This window comes from Hetaerina americana, unplaced genomic scaffold (genome assembly GCF_022747635.1).
Source record: "Hetaerina americana unplaced genomic scaffold, ioHetAmer1.1.p SCAF_27, whole genome shotgun sequence".
NCBI lineage: Eukaryota > Metazoa > Arthropoda > Insecta > Odonata > Calopterygidae > Hetaerina > Hetaerina americana.
Genome location: NW_027286841.1, coordinates 3,622,129 through 3,638,910, shown reverse-complemented (window position 1 = coordinate 3,638,910; position 16,782 = coordinate 3,622,129). Strand labels below are relative to the sequence as shown.

The window sequence follows — 16,782 nt, the reverse complement described above, 5'->3', positions numbered from 1 at the left end:
AAAATTTGCTATCTTTGTAAATAGCGCAACTGTTCGTTATACCGGATGAGATATCCTAAATTTTGCAATGAATCTAATCAGAACAAGGCCACGAAGATAACTCCTCCTGCCAAATCCACCAGAGAAAAGGAGTTGGTCATCAGAGGCGAGGGAGATGACGTCAGCACCCCAATATTTGCTTCGTTGACCGTGATTCCTCACTACCCCACCACCGTTCTCACAGCGCCCTCCACACCCCACCCCCGTCTATCTCTCCCCCCTTCACCCCTCCCCAATATAGGGTCACGGAGCCTGGTGCGGACTGCTCTCGAAACTATGGAGAGGCGTTTCCGATTGTTGTTTTTTCGCTTTCCTATTTTTTAACATTTACCCTAAATGTTATTAACCAATGAATAGTTAGCAGAGTTAATTTGAAGCCATTCTCTCATTGAACTCGAGGCGATTCTCCCGCCCTACACCCCCACACCTTAAGAGTAAAACGTACTGGAGGTTCCCCACCCAGAGAGCCCGGGTTCGAATCCTGGAGACGGCCGATATTTTTTAGCGGTATCCCTATCCCTACCTGAGGTTCTTTGTGGAGGGCACTTTGAGTGGGTACGCCGCCCGTCGGATGGGACGTTAAATTGTTTGACTCCTTGGCGCCTATTCGTCAAAAGCAGGCTAACACAGACGCCGGGTTTCTCTCAACCCTTCATCCTTTCCCAGCAACTCCTAATGGCGCAAATTACCTCAGCTTTCGATCACCTTTCGGAAAACTACAACTGCTACTACCTTGAGAGAGTTGAGGAAACCATCAAGAAACAAGAGAGGGGTAGCCAGGACAAGGCTTGCGCGGCATGACTTTCAGGTGAGGAATAAGCGAATCATCCGATCCCTCTCCTGCAAGTACTTGAGAAATGCATGGACGTGTGATAGGACGTGTACGTATTGCGCGCATTTGTTGGTTCGGAGGAGGCATTCGACAGTGGGGCCAACAGGACAGTGAGAACAAGGAGTGAGTTTACTTAGCATTTATTACATTCCATAAAAGCGATGCGTGGCTACACTTAGTCAGAGGGATGAATTTGAGGCCTTGAGTGAATGGTTTGCAATGACACCGTGAGAGCAGGATGCCTAATGCAACCATGGTTGTGCAATGTTTTTATCGATGAATGTGGGCGGGAGGAAAGCATGACTGGATATGTAAATGAGCCCACCCTCCTCTGCGATGACGATGCAGTATGCTGGCGAAGAGCCCATCAAGCTATGCTGTAGGAGTGGAGCCCAGCATAGCTTCACTGATGCTAACTAGAAAATTTAATGGAAGACAAGCAGTTCCAAGACGAAAGCATTCGTACGAGGCTTAGCCAATAAATAACTCGCAGAACTGGATAGAGGAAATAATAATCAATGTAAATTCCTGAAATAAGCTTCACTTTACTACATATTTACCCTGTAAAAGTACATTCGGAGACACTTATCCCGTGTCTTACATTACAAATACACTTGTCCTCACATCAATGCATGAAAGCAAAACTTTGGGGTGACATGATAATTAGAGACGTAAATACAGTGGCAAGATAAATGTTTTCGCTGATAAAATTAAAGAGATAGAGTGAGAAATGAGTGGCTAATTAAGGAATGTGCGGGTAATAGACATGCGGGGGTGAATCGTGTTTCCCTGGTTCGTCCGTATGGAGAGAGCGAATGAGAGGGGATAGGATGATGAGAGACGAAAGGAAGAAGTAGGCGGAGAGAGTCATGAATGGTGTATGCTTTCGAACGGACTGCATTCAAACGAGAGAGATTAGGAGTCACCGGAGTAGAAGGTCGCGCGCGGAGATAAGTGTTTGAATGTGACAGAGGTGAAAGAAGATCCTGAAAGGATGGAGTAGCCTTGAATAAATTGGTGAAAGGGAGTGATTTCCCGTAAATAATTTTAAATCTATCATCTTAAAACTTAAGTACTCCGACGAAAGGGAGCATAGGCAAAGAGAGCGTCTGCATAACAAGGTTATTAATAATTTTTTGCTGAGGTGTGCGTTGTGCTAAATTCATACCTTCAGCTAAGTGCGTGCATGATCGCAGATTGTATATTGACATTAATAATATGACAGTGCACACACCATTATTACTGAAAATTTGGGGAAGCGAAAGATCTCCGCTAAACTCATCCCGAGGGTCTTTGGACGGACGACCAAAGGAGCAGGGTCCAAAGTGCCATCAAAGAAGCTTCCGCCCGTACCCTTAAGGACCTTCCGCCTACCAGGGAGCCTTCAAGTCTCGGGAAAGCCGCAAGGGCAAATGTGTGTGCCGACGCTCAAGGGAAGAAGTACTCTGAAGAATTTTGAGACATTGTAGCGATTCATAAAAGAAATCCATTTTCCTAAAAATTTCCCGATACTTTTTATAAACAGCATGTAGTCCTTAATTCTAGATGTGGAAAACATTCACCTCTGCCCAGAATGTATCTACGGGCCTTCCGATTTCCGGTCTGATATGCTCAACGTTACACAGGGGAGGGGGCCTATGGGAGGGGACCTATGTTTTACAATCAGAACCACTGCCACCACTTTCCAGGTAGGATTGGGAATTTTTGGGGATTCGTCCTCCGCCATCACTTCATTGGTTCGTCAAAATTGGTCCAGAATGGGAGGGAGGAGGGGGTTGGCACTCACTCGCTGGCGAGATTCCTCGCACCAAGCGTTCCCAGGGTGTCCCAGAAGGTCCTGAGGTATTCCGTCCTCAGCAGGTTGTCCCAGTGCGCCTTGCAGACGGCCGCTGTGATGCTGGTGGTCATCAGGTATGAGAGGTCGGCCGCCGGTGAGCACACCCTCGAGATCTGGAAGTCCAGCAGCTTCACGTTGTCCTCCGGCCCTTCAGAAGAATGCCTGGAGGGACGGGCACCCATTAGCCGCTTCAGCCCATGAGGATGCCGAAGTGGGTGGCGCCTCCGGGAGCGAGGCGCCCAGCCATTGAACCGTATGGATGAACGCAAAAATGATCCACACGCAGTCAAATTCATCTACAAATCCACCTGCTTCTCCATTACATTCGTAAAAAACACACGGTTACCCAGGATGCAATGCATTCCTTTTCAATTTTTCCCGGATCCATGGTATTATAACGGAAATGTTTGGTCTATCGGTTTAATTTGTAAAAGAGTCTGCAATCGTGGATCATCGTAATCATAACTCGAGTATTTGCGGAGAAATGTGTTTCCTAAAACACTGTATAGAAACCCGGGCAAGGATTTTTTAATTCATAAAAAGGTCTTTTAGGTCTATGCGAGGTGAGATGGAAAGATAGCGGGGATTACTGGAGTGATAAGTATAGAATAATATACAGCGGTGGGGACGAGAGCCAACGAGGGGTTGCCATAGTATTAAATGAAGAGGTAGGAAGAAGCGTAGTCAACATAGAGCAGGTAACGGATAGAATACTACTAGTGGAGATAAAAGCAGAACCGACGAACTTAGTTATTATTCAGGTATACATGCCACCGAGCAACCATAAGGAAGAAGAGGTCGATAAGATATACGATCAGTTAGAGGACATGATCGCGTGTGTTCCTGCAGGGAAACATTTGATAGTGATGGGGGATTGGAATGCGACGGTAGGCGAAGGAAGAGATGGTGATGAGGTGGGGGACTACGGTTTAGGCACGAGGAATGACCGCGGGGAGAAGGCAGTTGAGTTCTGCAGAAGACAGGGGTTAGTCATCACCAACACTTGGTTTAGACACCACAAAAGACGCAGGTATACATGGAAAATGCCAGGTGACTCAGGAAGATATCAGCTAGATTATATCCTGGTTAGACACAGGTTTAGGAATAGTGTGATAAATTCCCACAGCTTCCCGGGAGCGGATCCGGACACAGACCACAATTTAGTTGTTATGAAATGTAGCGTACGTTTCAAAAAGATAAGGCAGGGGCGGCGAGTTAGAAAATGGAATGTAGAAGCATTAAATGGGTTGAAAAGGAAGGAATACAAACAGGCGGTAGAGAAAATCATGGAGGATGGTAAAGGGCTTATTACTATCGAAGAAAAATGGGAAATGATCAAAAAAGGGTTTTCTAAAGCCGCAAAAGACACTATTGGAACCGTTAACGCTAAAAGGACTAGGAAACCATGGATCACGGATGAGATGATTACAAAGATGGATGAGCGGCGAAAATGGAAGAATATAAATACAGAATTAGGCAAAATGAAGTACAAAGAATTGAACAATAAATTGAGGCGGGCAACAAATAAGGCAAAAGACGCATGGTGGAAGACGCAGTGCGAGGATATGGAAAGTCTCCAGAGGAAGGGCGAAATCGGTGCGCTGTACAGCAAAGTTAAATCGTTATCGGGAAGTAAGAAAGGAAGAGCTATGCTAACAGTTAGAGATAAGGCGGGTAAGGTAATAGTTGACGCAGGAAAAATCCAAGAGAGATGGAAGGAGTATATAGAAGAACTGTATGGTAAAGAACTCAGACCAACAAAGTTAGACATTGAAAAAGAAAATGACGTAGAGGAGGACAGCTTAGGTCCAGGCATACTAGACCATGAGATAGAAAGGACATTAAGGGAGGTGAAACTAAATAAGGCCGTGGGGGTAGATAACATTCCCGTGGAACTTTTAAAATGCTTAGGAAAATGTGGGAGGAAGAGGCTATATGGGCTGATCCGTAGCATTTATGAGGAGGGAATCTGGCCGGAAGACTTTGTGAGAGCAGTTTTAGTTCCGATTCCGAAAAAGGTAAAGGCCACGTCATGTGAGGACTATAGGACAATTAGTTTGATATCCCACGCAGCTAAAGTTGTTCTCAGGATCATAAACAAAAGGATAGAGAATAGGGCCAATGATTACTTAGGGGATGACCAGTTTGGGTTTAGGAAGGGGAGAGGTACGCGTGATGCCATTGCAGTAATGAGATTATTAATCGAGAGGAATATAGAATACAACCAGGATGTATTTGCCTGCTTCGTAGATTTCGAAAAAGCGTTTGATAGAGTGAATTGGGAAAAACTAATGAGTATATTGCAGAAAATAGGAATAGATTGGAGGGAAAGGAGGCTAATCCGCAACCTGTACATGTCTCAGACTGCTCAGGTGCGGGTGGGAAACGGGGAGTCAGGATGGGCAGTGTTAGGAAGGGGTGTAAGGCAGGGTTGCCCATTATCACCGTTCCTGTTCAACCTGTATGCAGAGGAAATGATCAAAGAGGCATGGGAAGAACTAGAGGTAGGAATGAAAGTGGGCGGGGAATTCGTAAAATCAGTTAGGTTTGCTGATGACCAAGCTTTAGTTTGTCAGTCAGCCAAGGGGCTGCAAGCATTGCTGAGTGAATTGGAAATTCAGTGCGACAGGTATGGGATGAGAATCAACATTAATAAAACAAAGGTTATGCGATTTTCTAGAAAGAAAAAGGGCAAGCTTAACATTAAAATAGGAGGGCAAAAACTAGAGCAGGTAGAACAGTTTACGTATCTCGGTAGTGTTTTGGACCAACACGGTCAAAGTAGTAGGGACGTAAGGAGAAGAATTGCGCTAGGCAAAGAGGCTTTCACGAGGAGGAGGGAGTTGATGACGGGGACTTTGAGTAAGGATGTTAAGAAAAGACTCGTAAAAACTTTGATATGGAGCGTAGCTATGTACGGCGCGGAAACGTGGTCATTGAAGCATGAGGATAGACGTAGACTGGAGGCTTTTGAAATGTGGGTGTGGAGAAGAATGGAGAAGGTGAAATGGACAGAGAAGAAAACAAATGAGGAAGTACTTGGTATGGTGGGCGAAGAGAGGGGTTTGTTGGGAGCAATCCTATGGAGGCAGGAAAAGTGGATGAAGGGGGTGTTGACCGGCAGTGGGATGTTGAAGACTGTGATAGAGGGTAGAATGTTGGGCAAAAGAGGAAAGGGAAGGAACAGGATAGGGATGTTGGACGGGATGAAGGGCGGAAGAAAGTACTCAGAGATGAAGAGGGACCTGGTGTAGAAAGAATTTAGGGTTGTGTTTTGTTAGTAGTCACAAAATATTTGTTTGGTAGTTGTGTCCATCGAAAAACCTACCTTAACCGGTAGATTACCTTAAAAAAAAAAAAAGGTCATCTTACAGGTTACCCCAGAACAAAAAAATATCAAACTACTTTCATGAATTTTTCTCATATGTGCAAAATAACATTCAATGGGTTGGCTCTTCAATTTCTGGTCGAATACTTCATTTATTACTCTACACAAGAAATACTCGGTGCATATATTGTGAACTCAGCATGTCCGAATCAGATTCATTATTACTAGACTACTTGCGAGTTTTTTCCTATTTCATGTTTCCATATCTACTCTGACTCATTCCATTCATAGAATAAATGAGTTAACCTTACGGTGTTCTCGTGTTTAAAACAACTCGAATTATGTATTTCTATTATATTCTGGATTAGGTTGACATGCTAGGATTAAATTGTTAGGCGAGTCATCGCAACGAGAAGGGAACTTGACCGCCAAGAGGACCTATATCCATTCAAGGGCATTCTACCAAGGGTGGTCCAGTAAATGGCGTTAAGGAGGGTCATCTTACAACAATTATGGCAACAACATCGCTCAACGCCCCTAACTTAGTAGTTGCAGTCATCATTTGAGTTTTCTTCTCAACCGCTGCCAGATCAGTTGAGCCAAGATACGCGCGACAAAGGCCCGGAGGCCTCCGCCGCCATCGGTCGCCCTAGGCGGAGTCCCGTACTCTTTAGGATTCATTCTCTATTTAATGTCACCCATGTTATCATTATTATAGGTAATCCACCGGTAAGGGTAGGTTTGAGATGGATGCAACCACCTACTAAATATCTTATTTCTCTTCATCTTGTATCCTACTATACAACAGGCCCCAATCCCATCGTCGCCTTCCTAAAATTCTCCCCTCTATCAGTCTTTCTCCCCTCCATCGTCGTCTTCCTAAAATTCTCCCCGCCACACGCCCTTGCGGCGGCTTGCGGGGTATTATGTAGATGTAGATGTATCACAGTCTTCAACATTCCACTTCCCATCAATACGCCCTTCATCCATATCAAAGTTTTGACTAGCTTTCTCTTTTCATCATTACTCAACGTCCTTGTCATCAACTCCCTCCTCCTTGTGAAAGCCTCTTTACCTAACGCAATTCTTCTCCTTACGTCCCTAATACTTTGACCGTGTTGGTCCAAAACACTTCCGAGATACGTAAACTGTTCTACCTGCCCTAATTTTTGCCCTCCTATTTTAATGTTTAGCTTAGCCTTTTTCTTTCTCGAAATCGCATAACCTTTGTTTTCTTAATATTGATTCTCATCCCATAACTGTCGCACTGAATTTCCAATTCACTCAGCAATGCTTGCAACCCCTTGGCTGACTGACAAACTAAAGCTTGGTCAACAGCAACCCTAACTGATTTTACGAATTCCCCGCCCACTTTCACTCCTAACTTCAGTTCTCCCCATACCGCTTAGATCATTTCCTCTGCATACAGGTTGTACAGCAACGGTGATAATGGGCACCTTGCCTTACACCTCTTCCTCACACTGTCCATCTTCTTACTCGCGATTTCAAGTCCATAGATGACAAATACCTGGTATCCGATGCGGCTACCATTCCATGGCAGTCTATAGAATTCATCAACGACATAGATAAAAAAGTAGAACTATTTAATACGTTCTTAAATGATCTAGGAGACAAACATGCACCGTTTAGAAAAATCCGACTGTCCAAACCACGCTCCCCTTGGATAACAGATAAAATAAAATACTTGATGCGTAGGCGTGACGCAGTCTATAGCCTGTTTAAAAAACATAAAAACGAAAATGTATTCAATATCTACAAAAAACTGCGTAACAAAACTAAACAAGTCATTAGAAATTCCAAAATCAGATATGCCTTCCAAATATCTAAAGAGCCCCCGTCACATATTTGGAAAAGCTTGAAGTTCCTTGGTGTTGGAAAAACTAAAAATCAACACTCCCTACCTGCTGACATTTCTCCAGACGACCTAAACCGTTTATTCACAACCCCACCGACGGAAATCGACTTTAATGCAAAAAATGAATACATATACAGTTTGCAAAATTCTGAACCAACTCCAGTTTCTGCTGGAAGCTCATTCAAAATTTCTCCCGTCACACAAATGGAAGTCCTCCAGGTCCTCAAAAAAATCAAGTCCTCCTCAGATGGAGCTGACGGAATTTCAGCTATTCTCATACAAAAGTTACTTCCCATTGTACTTCCTGTTTTAACTCATATCTTTAATTGGTCTATTTTAACTGAAACATATCCCTCCCTCTGGAAACGTGCCCTCGTCCGTCCCATCCCCAAAAAATCCACACCCACTAACATTGCTGAATACAGACCAATCAGCATCTTGCCTCCTTTATCAAAAGCATTCGAGAGACTCATTCACGAACAAATTTCAAAGTTTCTGAATGAAAATAACTTACTTGATCCTCTACAATCTGGCTTTCGGTCCTCTCACAGCACAGCTACCGCTCTCCTTAAAATAACAGATGACATCCGACTATCCATGGATCGCAAAGAGGTGACAATAATGACTCTCCTAGACTTTACCAAAGCCTTCGACTCTATTGACAAAGATATTCTCTTAGCAAAACTTCAAAACCTGAATTTTTCTTCCTCGTCTTTACAGTGGATTCGCTCATACCTAAGTAACCGATTCCAAAGTGTCACTACACCTAATTCATCCTCTAACTGGCTTCAAATACACAGGGGTGTTCCACAAGGATCCATTCTTGGACCTTTGCTTTTTTCCCTGTATATAAACGATATTAGTAAATGCATTTTAAATTGCAATCATCACCTTTATGCCGATGATTTACAAATATATCACCATTCCCGCCTTCAAGACCTACCTACAATTATAAACGAAGTTAATGCAGATCTGGCTGCTTTGTCACTATGGGGAATAAAAAATTTATTGAAAATAAACCCAATCAAAAGTCAGTCCATCATAATTGGATACCATAAAATACATTCTAAAATAAGTATTGATAAACTACCACCACTAAAATTGCAAGGATCTATCATACCATACCTAGGGACAGTAAATAATTTAGGCTTAACCATAAATGAAACATTATCTTGGACTGATCATGCAATTGCTATCTGCAGAAAAATTAACTCATCCCTGCATTCACTGAAAAGGTTAAAGCACATTGCTCCCCCCTCCTTAAAGATGCTTCTTGTGTCCACTCTTCTCATACCCCACTTTGATTACTGTGATGTAGTATACCAAGACCTTTCAGGCGAACTAAAAACCAAACTCCAGAAGACCCATAATTCCTGTGTGCGGTTCATATGTGATCTTAGGAAGTACGATCATATTTCCGACTCATTTAATAAAATATCCTGGTTAAAGCTAGAAGGCCGCAGGCATTTACATATTCTTTCACTTCTCTACGGAATACTTTCAAAGCACACCCCTAATTATCTATACAAAAACTTCCTCTTCATCAACTCAATCCACAACAGAAATACCAGGGGTAATAACAAACTTCTTGTCCCACACCATCGCACGGAAATCTATCACAAATCTTTTCATGTTACAGCATGCCGTCTGTGGAACTCTCTCCCAGATGACATAAAAAACTCTTCATCAACAACAACATTTAGAAGAGCACTTCACAAGTTCATTTTCCTCAGGTACTTAACTTAACCAGTATCCCTCCGTCATTCCACTCAGCTGTTATACAGATCACTGTGTCTACTTTGTTTTTTACCCTGCTTTTTGTTTTGTCATCTCAAGCGGTAGGAGTTTGCGTAATTATTTTTAGAAACATCACGCTTCTCATTACTCCGCATGTGTTGTCAATGTATTTAATTTCTCCATTTCAATTTCAGTAACTTAATAATATGTATACTCTGTAAAAATGATTGTTACAATGTACATGTATCTTTCCTCTAATTAATAGGGTTTTCGCAGGTTTTTCACACCCCCCTTCTCTTCGTGGGTGTTTTTCCTGCGTGGGTTTTTACTAGTTGAGCAATGCCACGCTCTCCCTAGCTTTTCCCACAAACCTCATTCTTTGCTTAGACTTTCCTCATTTTATTGTACTCTATCTTCACTGTCATTTAATTTGAGTATTTGAAGGAGTATTCTTAATTTATATATGTATATGTATGTATGTATGGGTGTGTATGTGCGTACTTATGTATGTATTTATGCATGTGTATGAATGCATGTATGTATGTTTTATGTGTGTATATGTATGTGTGTGTGGATATGTATGTATATGTGTATGTATGTGTATGCATATAGGTATATATGTGTGTGTATGTGTATGTATGTGTATGTGTGTGTCTATATATATGTATATACTTTTTTCTTTTCGATGTGCAAATTTGGATTAATGAATTTATGTCTATCTCTATGTGTTTATGTTTAGATTTGAATGTAACTGTAAGTTTAAATGGCTAATATAATATGTATATGACGATGGGTTAAATGGAAGAAGGGACCATTTGGTCTCAATTTCGCCCAAATAAAGACCGCTATCTATCTATCTATCTATCCATCCGGATTCCCGGTCCCCCACTCAAGGCCGAGCAGTCTGAGACATGTGCAGGTTGCGGATTAACCCCTTATCCATCCAATGTCTTACTATAGTTTCTGCAATGTACTCATTAGTTTTCCCAATTCACTCTATCAAAAGCCTTTCCGAATTTTACGAAACAGGCACATACGTCCCGTTTGTATTCTATATTCCTCTCGATTAATAATCTCATTACTGCAATGCCATCACGCGAGTATCTTCCCTTTCTAAACTAAAGTTTTTCCCAATTCACTCTATCAAAAGCCTCTCCGAAATTACAAAACAGACAAATGCGTCCTATTTGTGTTCTATATTCCTCTCGATTAGTTATCTTATTACTGAAACGTCATCGCGCGTGTTTCTTCACCTCCCAAACTGATCATCCCTTAAGTAATCATTTGCCCTACTCTCTATCTTTTTGTTGATGATCCCGAGAACAACTTAAGCTGCATGGGAAATCAAACTTATTGTTTGGTAGTCCTCACATGTAGCCTTTACCATTTTCGGAATAGGAACTTACACAGATCTCACAAAGTCTTCCGGCCGGATTCCTTCCTCAGACAAATCAGTCCATATAGACTCTTCCTCCCACAGTTTCCTAAACCTTTTAGTTGTTGTGCAGGAATGCTGTCTACCTTCACGGCCTCACTTGATTTAATCTCCCTTAATGTCATATCTATCTCATCGCCGAGTATGCCCGAACCTGCCTCTGGACGTGCCTCTCCCCTTCCTAAACCCAAACGTAATATCCTATATGTAATCATTTGGCCTACACTCCATCCTCTTGTTGGCGATCCTGAGAACCACCCCAGCTATAGCGGGAAAAAAATGAGGTGAATTCATGAGTACCTTTTTCAGTAATAGCTATGACGTGACGTGTCCGCTCCAAGTTGGAAGTGAGGTCTATAATGCTAAGGGTAATTATAAGGGAAACGATATTCGTCACAATTAATCAATTTACGGTTATAATTACCCTATTTTTATAATTATTATGACTATGTAATTGATCTATGGCCAATACCATGCAGAGCAAGATGTTAAGCATTTATATCTAGTGATTGCATGAAGGAGTTGTGTCCTTTATCTCGAGTGTGCTGTCCATAGTCTTGGCGGAAAATTTGAAATTTTCAAATTGGATGTATTTATGAGAAAGTTTTGTTCGACTTGTAAAATATCAAAAATAATTCAATGATAATTTTTAAGTTAAATTTAAATTTGAATTGGGGCATACTTGTAAATCAATACCGTGGTGACCTCTTGCCGGTGACGCGAAGGCTATTGTGTTATTTCAAACGCCCTTTCTATGTCCGTAAAAAAATATAGATGACTTGTACTGCAGAAACATATGGAGTGCCTTGACCTCCAAAACAGGTAATATTGATTTGAACAACGTCATTCGGGTCATACTCTAGATTGAAATATATATTCGAAGAAAATTCAACGTCATGCCATAAGGATAACGCAATTAGAGGCGAAAATCGAATATTTTAGATGAAAATCATCGTTAAATTCCGGATGACAAAGCAATATTTTTCACCGCCCTCTGAGGCAAAGAAATGTCAATAGTAGCCCTTAGTTTCAGAGCAAACAGTCGAGAATGACTGAGATAAGATGACTGCATCCCCGGGCCGATATGAGGAAACCTTTGTTCTCCCGCGTAATTGGTGACCACATGTTATAGTAAACATACGAGGCGACGAACTTTCCCAATGACTATAATGTAATAGGTTACGTCACCCCTTCGGGCTCGTGACCCCGAGTCTCCTGGCGTGCCCCGAGGGGTGCCATCGACTCCCACCTGAAGAGCATGTTGTTGGTCCAGAAGTCGCCGTGGTTGAGCACCGCCCCCGGGTCGTCTGGGCTCAGGAGCCGGATGATGACTCCGGTGATGCCGTCCCTGGAGCTGTCCATCCAGTCGGTTATCACGTCGTACTTGTCGTCCGCCCACTCCCGTATGACGGCCGCCGTGTCCTGGAAGGCGTTGCGGACGAACACCTCAATCATGCCCTTCGAGTTCACGGAGAACATGGTCTCCGGGAAGAGGTCGTACACTTTGGCCCGGAACACCTCGGGCTCCTTCAGCTTCAGCGCGTAGGAAAAGGCGTGGAATCTGGCCAGGGCCCTGCGGGGAGAGACGGGGATTCCCGTGTCCTTACGGTGCAATACTTTCTATTTCCAGCTTTATGAAAGTCCCTATCGTAAGTAAGTTTTGCAAAAACTATGATAAATAAGCTCGGTAAATGTTCCCTTAAACCTGAAGTCAGGAGTCCCATACATGTCCATCGACTAATGATAAAATACTCGGAAATGATGCGGAGACCATGGGCAGAATACTCTGCCTGAAGAATCGCTGATAAATGTCATCATTACCATCATTTATCATTTTCCATCTGAATCTCCATCTTTTGCATTAGTGATAGGTATTAAATTCAATGAAGCATTCGCAAATGCGAGGGTAGGCTGAAAACTAATGTACACATGCTCGTAGACCACAAAAAAATGACCTTCAGAAGCACTCCTGGGGGCATTTGGAAGTAACATTCCCTCACAACATGCGGTTTTGAGGTCATCATCCAGTGCATTTTGAGAAGCGGAAGTATGGAGACGTGTTTTAGTGATAAAAGTCAACGCGAGTTAAACAGCGAGCTGTTATCGAATTTTTGCCTTCACCTCATCGTCCGAGGTGTAACGATTACCCTTGAGGTGTCTCTTGAGCTAAGGAGAAAAATAAAAATCGTAAGGCGCAAGATCGGGGAAATAAGGAGGGTGTGGAATCGGTTCAAATTTCAGGTTTCACAGAGCCTCTCCAGCAATATGGTTTGCGATATGCTTTTGAGTGATTCGCCGGTCATTTTGAATCAAATCTTTGACGAGTTTGCGATGTTTGTCGCCTGTGGCAGTGATCGGACGTCCGCTGCGTATTTCATCAACAAAATTGGCTTTTCCAGGCTCGCAACCACGAAGGTTTACTACCCATCGATTTACAGTAGACCTATAAACAGCATCCCCACCATAAACAGCCTTGGAACGACGATGAATTTCAGTAGGAGACATTTTTTCAGCAGTTAAAAATTCGATAACAGCACGCTGTTTAACTCGCGTTGACTTTTATCACTAAAATACGTCTCCATGTCTCCGCTTCTGAAAATACGCTGGATGAAAGTGACGACCTCAAACCTACGCATGCGTGTTGAGGGGGAATGTTACTTCCACATACCACCAGGAGTGCTTCTGAAGGCCATTTGTTTTGTGGTCTACAAGCATGTGTGAATTAGTTTTTAGTCTACCCTCATACATCTATATATATATATATATATATATATAAAATATCTTCGAAATGGAACGCTCATCGGCGACACACAAATATATAAAAACACAGATGTAGATTTTTAGAATATAGAGACACAAAGAAAGGACACTCACAATTTGTTATTTTACGTTTCGACAGCACGGCTGTCGTCTTCAGAATCATATATATATATATATATATATATATATATATATATATATATATATATATATATATATATATATATATATATATATATTTATATATATAGAGCGTTCCATTTCGAATATATTTATATATATATAACACTTTTTGAAAGTCTCACGGACGTGAATAATAATGTATAACACTTAGCACTAGTGGACACAGACAAAAACACAGAAACACACAAAAAAGAGACTCACTAGTGAATCTCTTTTTTTTGTGTTTCTGTGTTTTTGTCTGTGTCCACTAGTGCTAAGTGTTATACATTATTATTCACGTCCGTGAGACTTTCAAAAAGTGTTATATATATATATAAATATATTCGAAATGGAACGCTCTATATATATAAATATATATATATATATATATAAATATGTATATATATATATATATAAATATGTATATATATATATATATATGTATATATATATATATATATATATATACGGTAGGTTTAACTCTTATAATCTAACTCCTATACCATTAGTGAACCAGCCAATGGAAAAACTTTTCCATTACCGCGACTAGTCTGGATCGAACTTTAGTTGGTTTTGCATGTGAAGTGAAGGTGTGAATTTTCGCCCGTTATATTCGAGGAAGTTACTACTTTTCTCGATTCTCAGAGCATTAACACGGCTATAGTCGGAATTATCGAATGGAAAATAGGCGTGCGCCAGGGAGATCCCGGTTCGAGTCGCGGTGGGCCTCCTTCGTGGTAATCGTGGGCCCCACCCTGCTGCGCTGTGGTCCCTCACTTGCCTGAGGGCGACGGTGAGGTGCTCGGCGTCCAGCCCTGCCAGCCTGTCATGCATGGTGTAGCCAGCGACGCGGAGGTCCTCGAGGACGAGGAAGTCCCTCTCGCCATCGAAGAGGGACCGGAAGAGCCTGGGCCACGGCAGGGCGCCACCTCCCGCAAGGCGATGGTACTGGGGAAACACCAACTCGTACATGTCCACCTCCTTACGGAAGAACTCGGCCCTTGGGTGCCGGAAAAAAAGGGGCGAGGTCAAAGGGCATAATTAGTCGAGCACTCAACGAAGGAACCTTACGTGTGTCATTCGTCACGTGTCGTCACACGGAACTAATAGAAGAGAGAAGGGTGGGCATAGGCTCGAGGCCATGACACGGACTATAGCCTCGCCCACTAGCGGCGCTGGTAGCCTGAGACCCAATGAGCCATCTGTGCTTGGCGGATCGTCGAGCTGTGCGCAGGGAGTCAGTTTTATTAGTTTCTGTTGTCCTTGTTTTTACTATTTGTCGAAAATGGAAACTGACGAAATCACGGAGCAACGAATCAACATCAAGTCTTTGTTAAAGTGCTGTAAAAGTTGTCAAGAAATTACTGAAATGTTGACAGCTGTTTACGGAAATAATGCTCGGAATAAAACTTCCGTTTTCAAGTGGATTAAACCAAAGCAAAAAAATCAAGAAAGAGGCGATCGAAAATCAAAGTCGTGCTCCTGGTTTCCTTTGATGTCGAAGGTGTTGTTCATCCTGAATATCTTCCTGAAAGACAAACAGTAAATGCTGAGTTCTATCTTACAGTTCTCATACGTTCAAGAGATCGCGAGCGTCGTGTAAGACCAAATTGGACTCAAGACGATGGGCGCACCCTTCACCATGACAATGCACATTCAGCATTGATCGGGCGCCAGTTTCTGGCAAAAAATTCAATCACCATCCTTAATCATCCTCTTTATTCGCAATGTGTATGCTCCCCTGCGAATTTTTCCTATTACCAAAATGCAAAAACATGATGAGGGGACATAACTGGGAAGATGTGGACACAATAAAGCAAGAAACGACCAGATAAAAACTAAAAATGCCCAACTGCCCTGGACTTCCAAAGGTGTTTTAAACAGTGGAAAACAAAATGGAATAAGTGCATGGCAACGAATGGAGAGAACTTCGAAGGGGAAAAATCGTTGTTGACTAAATTTAGCAAAATAAAGTTTTTATGGCCTCAGTTCGCATATTTATCGGACAGACCTCGTATAATGCTATTATTAAAACTGTAAGAGGAGTGAAAATAAATATTTGGAGAATTGTAGAAGAATATTTGGTGAAAATATTACTCGACCAGATGTGGACTTGATAATATTTCGGGGAAAATATTTAAGAATGGGAATCGCTGTTAACGAGAGGAGCGACTAAGACACTGAAATAAGGACGACATTACGACAGAGTGCTTTAATGATAGTGACAAAATGAAGGAAGATATGATGCTTTAGACGAGACATGCTCATTGGCTGCCGGAGAAAATGGATGATGGAAAGTGGTGAAAACGTGAACTAACTAATTAATAAGCTACTACTCCTACCGGTATTTTTTGGCATTGTCAATTCCCTACAAGCCAGCTCTAAGGTGTGTGGCAGGGAGTGAATGCCCACCAGGCCGTCATTGGCCCGATTATTTTTTCCCCTACCGCGGTCGGACAATGTTATTTTGCCCCCTTATCGTCCTTAGGAAAAATGAAATCTAGCATCTATCTGTTCTGCACCAAATCTCTCTAATTTTATTTACATGATCTCCCCTACCGTAGTACGATGGGGGTAACAATACATTTTAAACATCACTGCTAAATAGACTTCCTTCCAATTCATGCAAGAGATTTATTCGGTAATTGAATCTTCGCTCCGTGAGTGATTCCCAGTCTAGCTGCTCTAATATTTTGGAAACGCCATTAAGTTTATCATAACAACGTTTTACAAATCTAACTTACTCCTAGCATTCTGATGAAGGTGGCTAGGAGCA

At 42.2% G+C, this 16,782-nt stretch overlaps 1 protein-coding gene across 2 annotated transcripts in view; it reads right to left on the bottom strand.

Annotated features, from left to right (window-relative positions):
* LOC139689692 (uncharacterized) overlaps positions 1-16,782 on the bottom strand; it is a 39,225-nt gene that overhangs the window by 20,234 nt on the left and 2,209 nt on the right. The window contains exons 2-4 of one of the 2 annotated variants that reach the window (XM_071586892.1): positions 14,788-15,006; positions 12,334-12,657; positions 2,658-2,870 (exon numbers count right to left, since the gene is read on the bottom strand). In XM_071586892.1, the coding sequence (XP_071442993.1) occupies positions 2,658-2,870; positions 12,334-12,657; positions 14,788-15,006 (756 nt within the window). The remainder of the gene's footprint in view (positions 1-2,657; positions 2,871-12,333; positions 12,658-14,787; positions 15,007-16,782) is intronic. The other variant, XM_071586893.1, reaches the window with a different exon arrangement.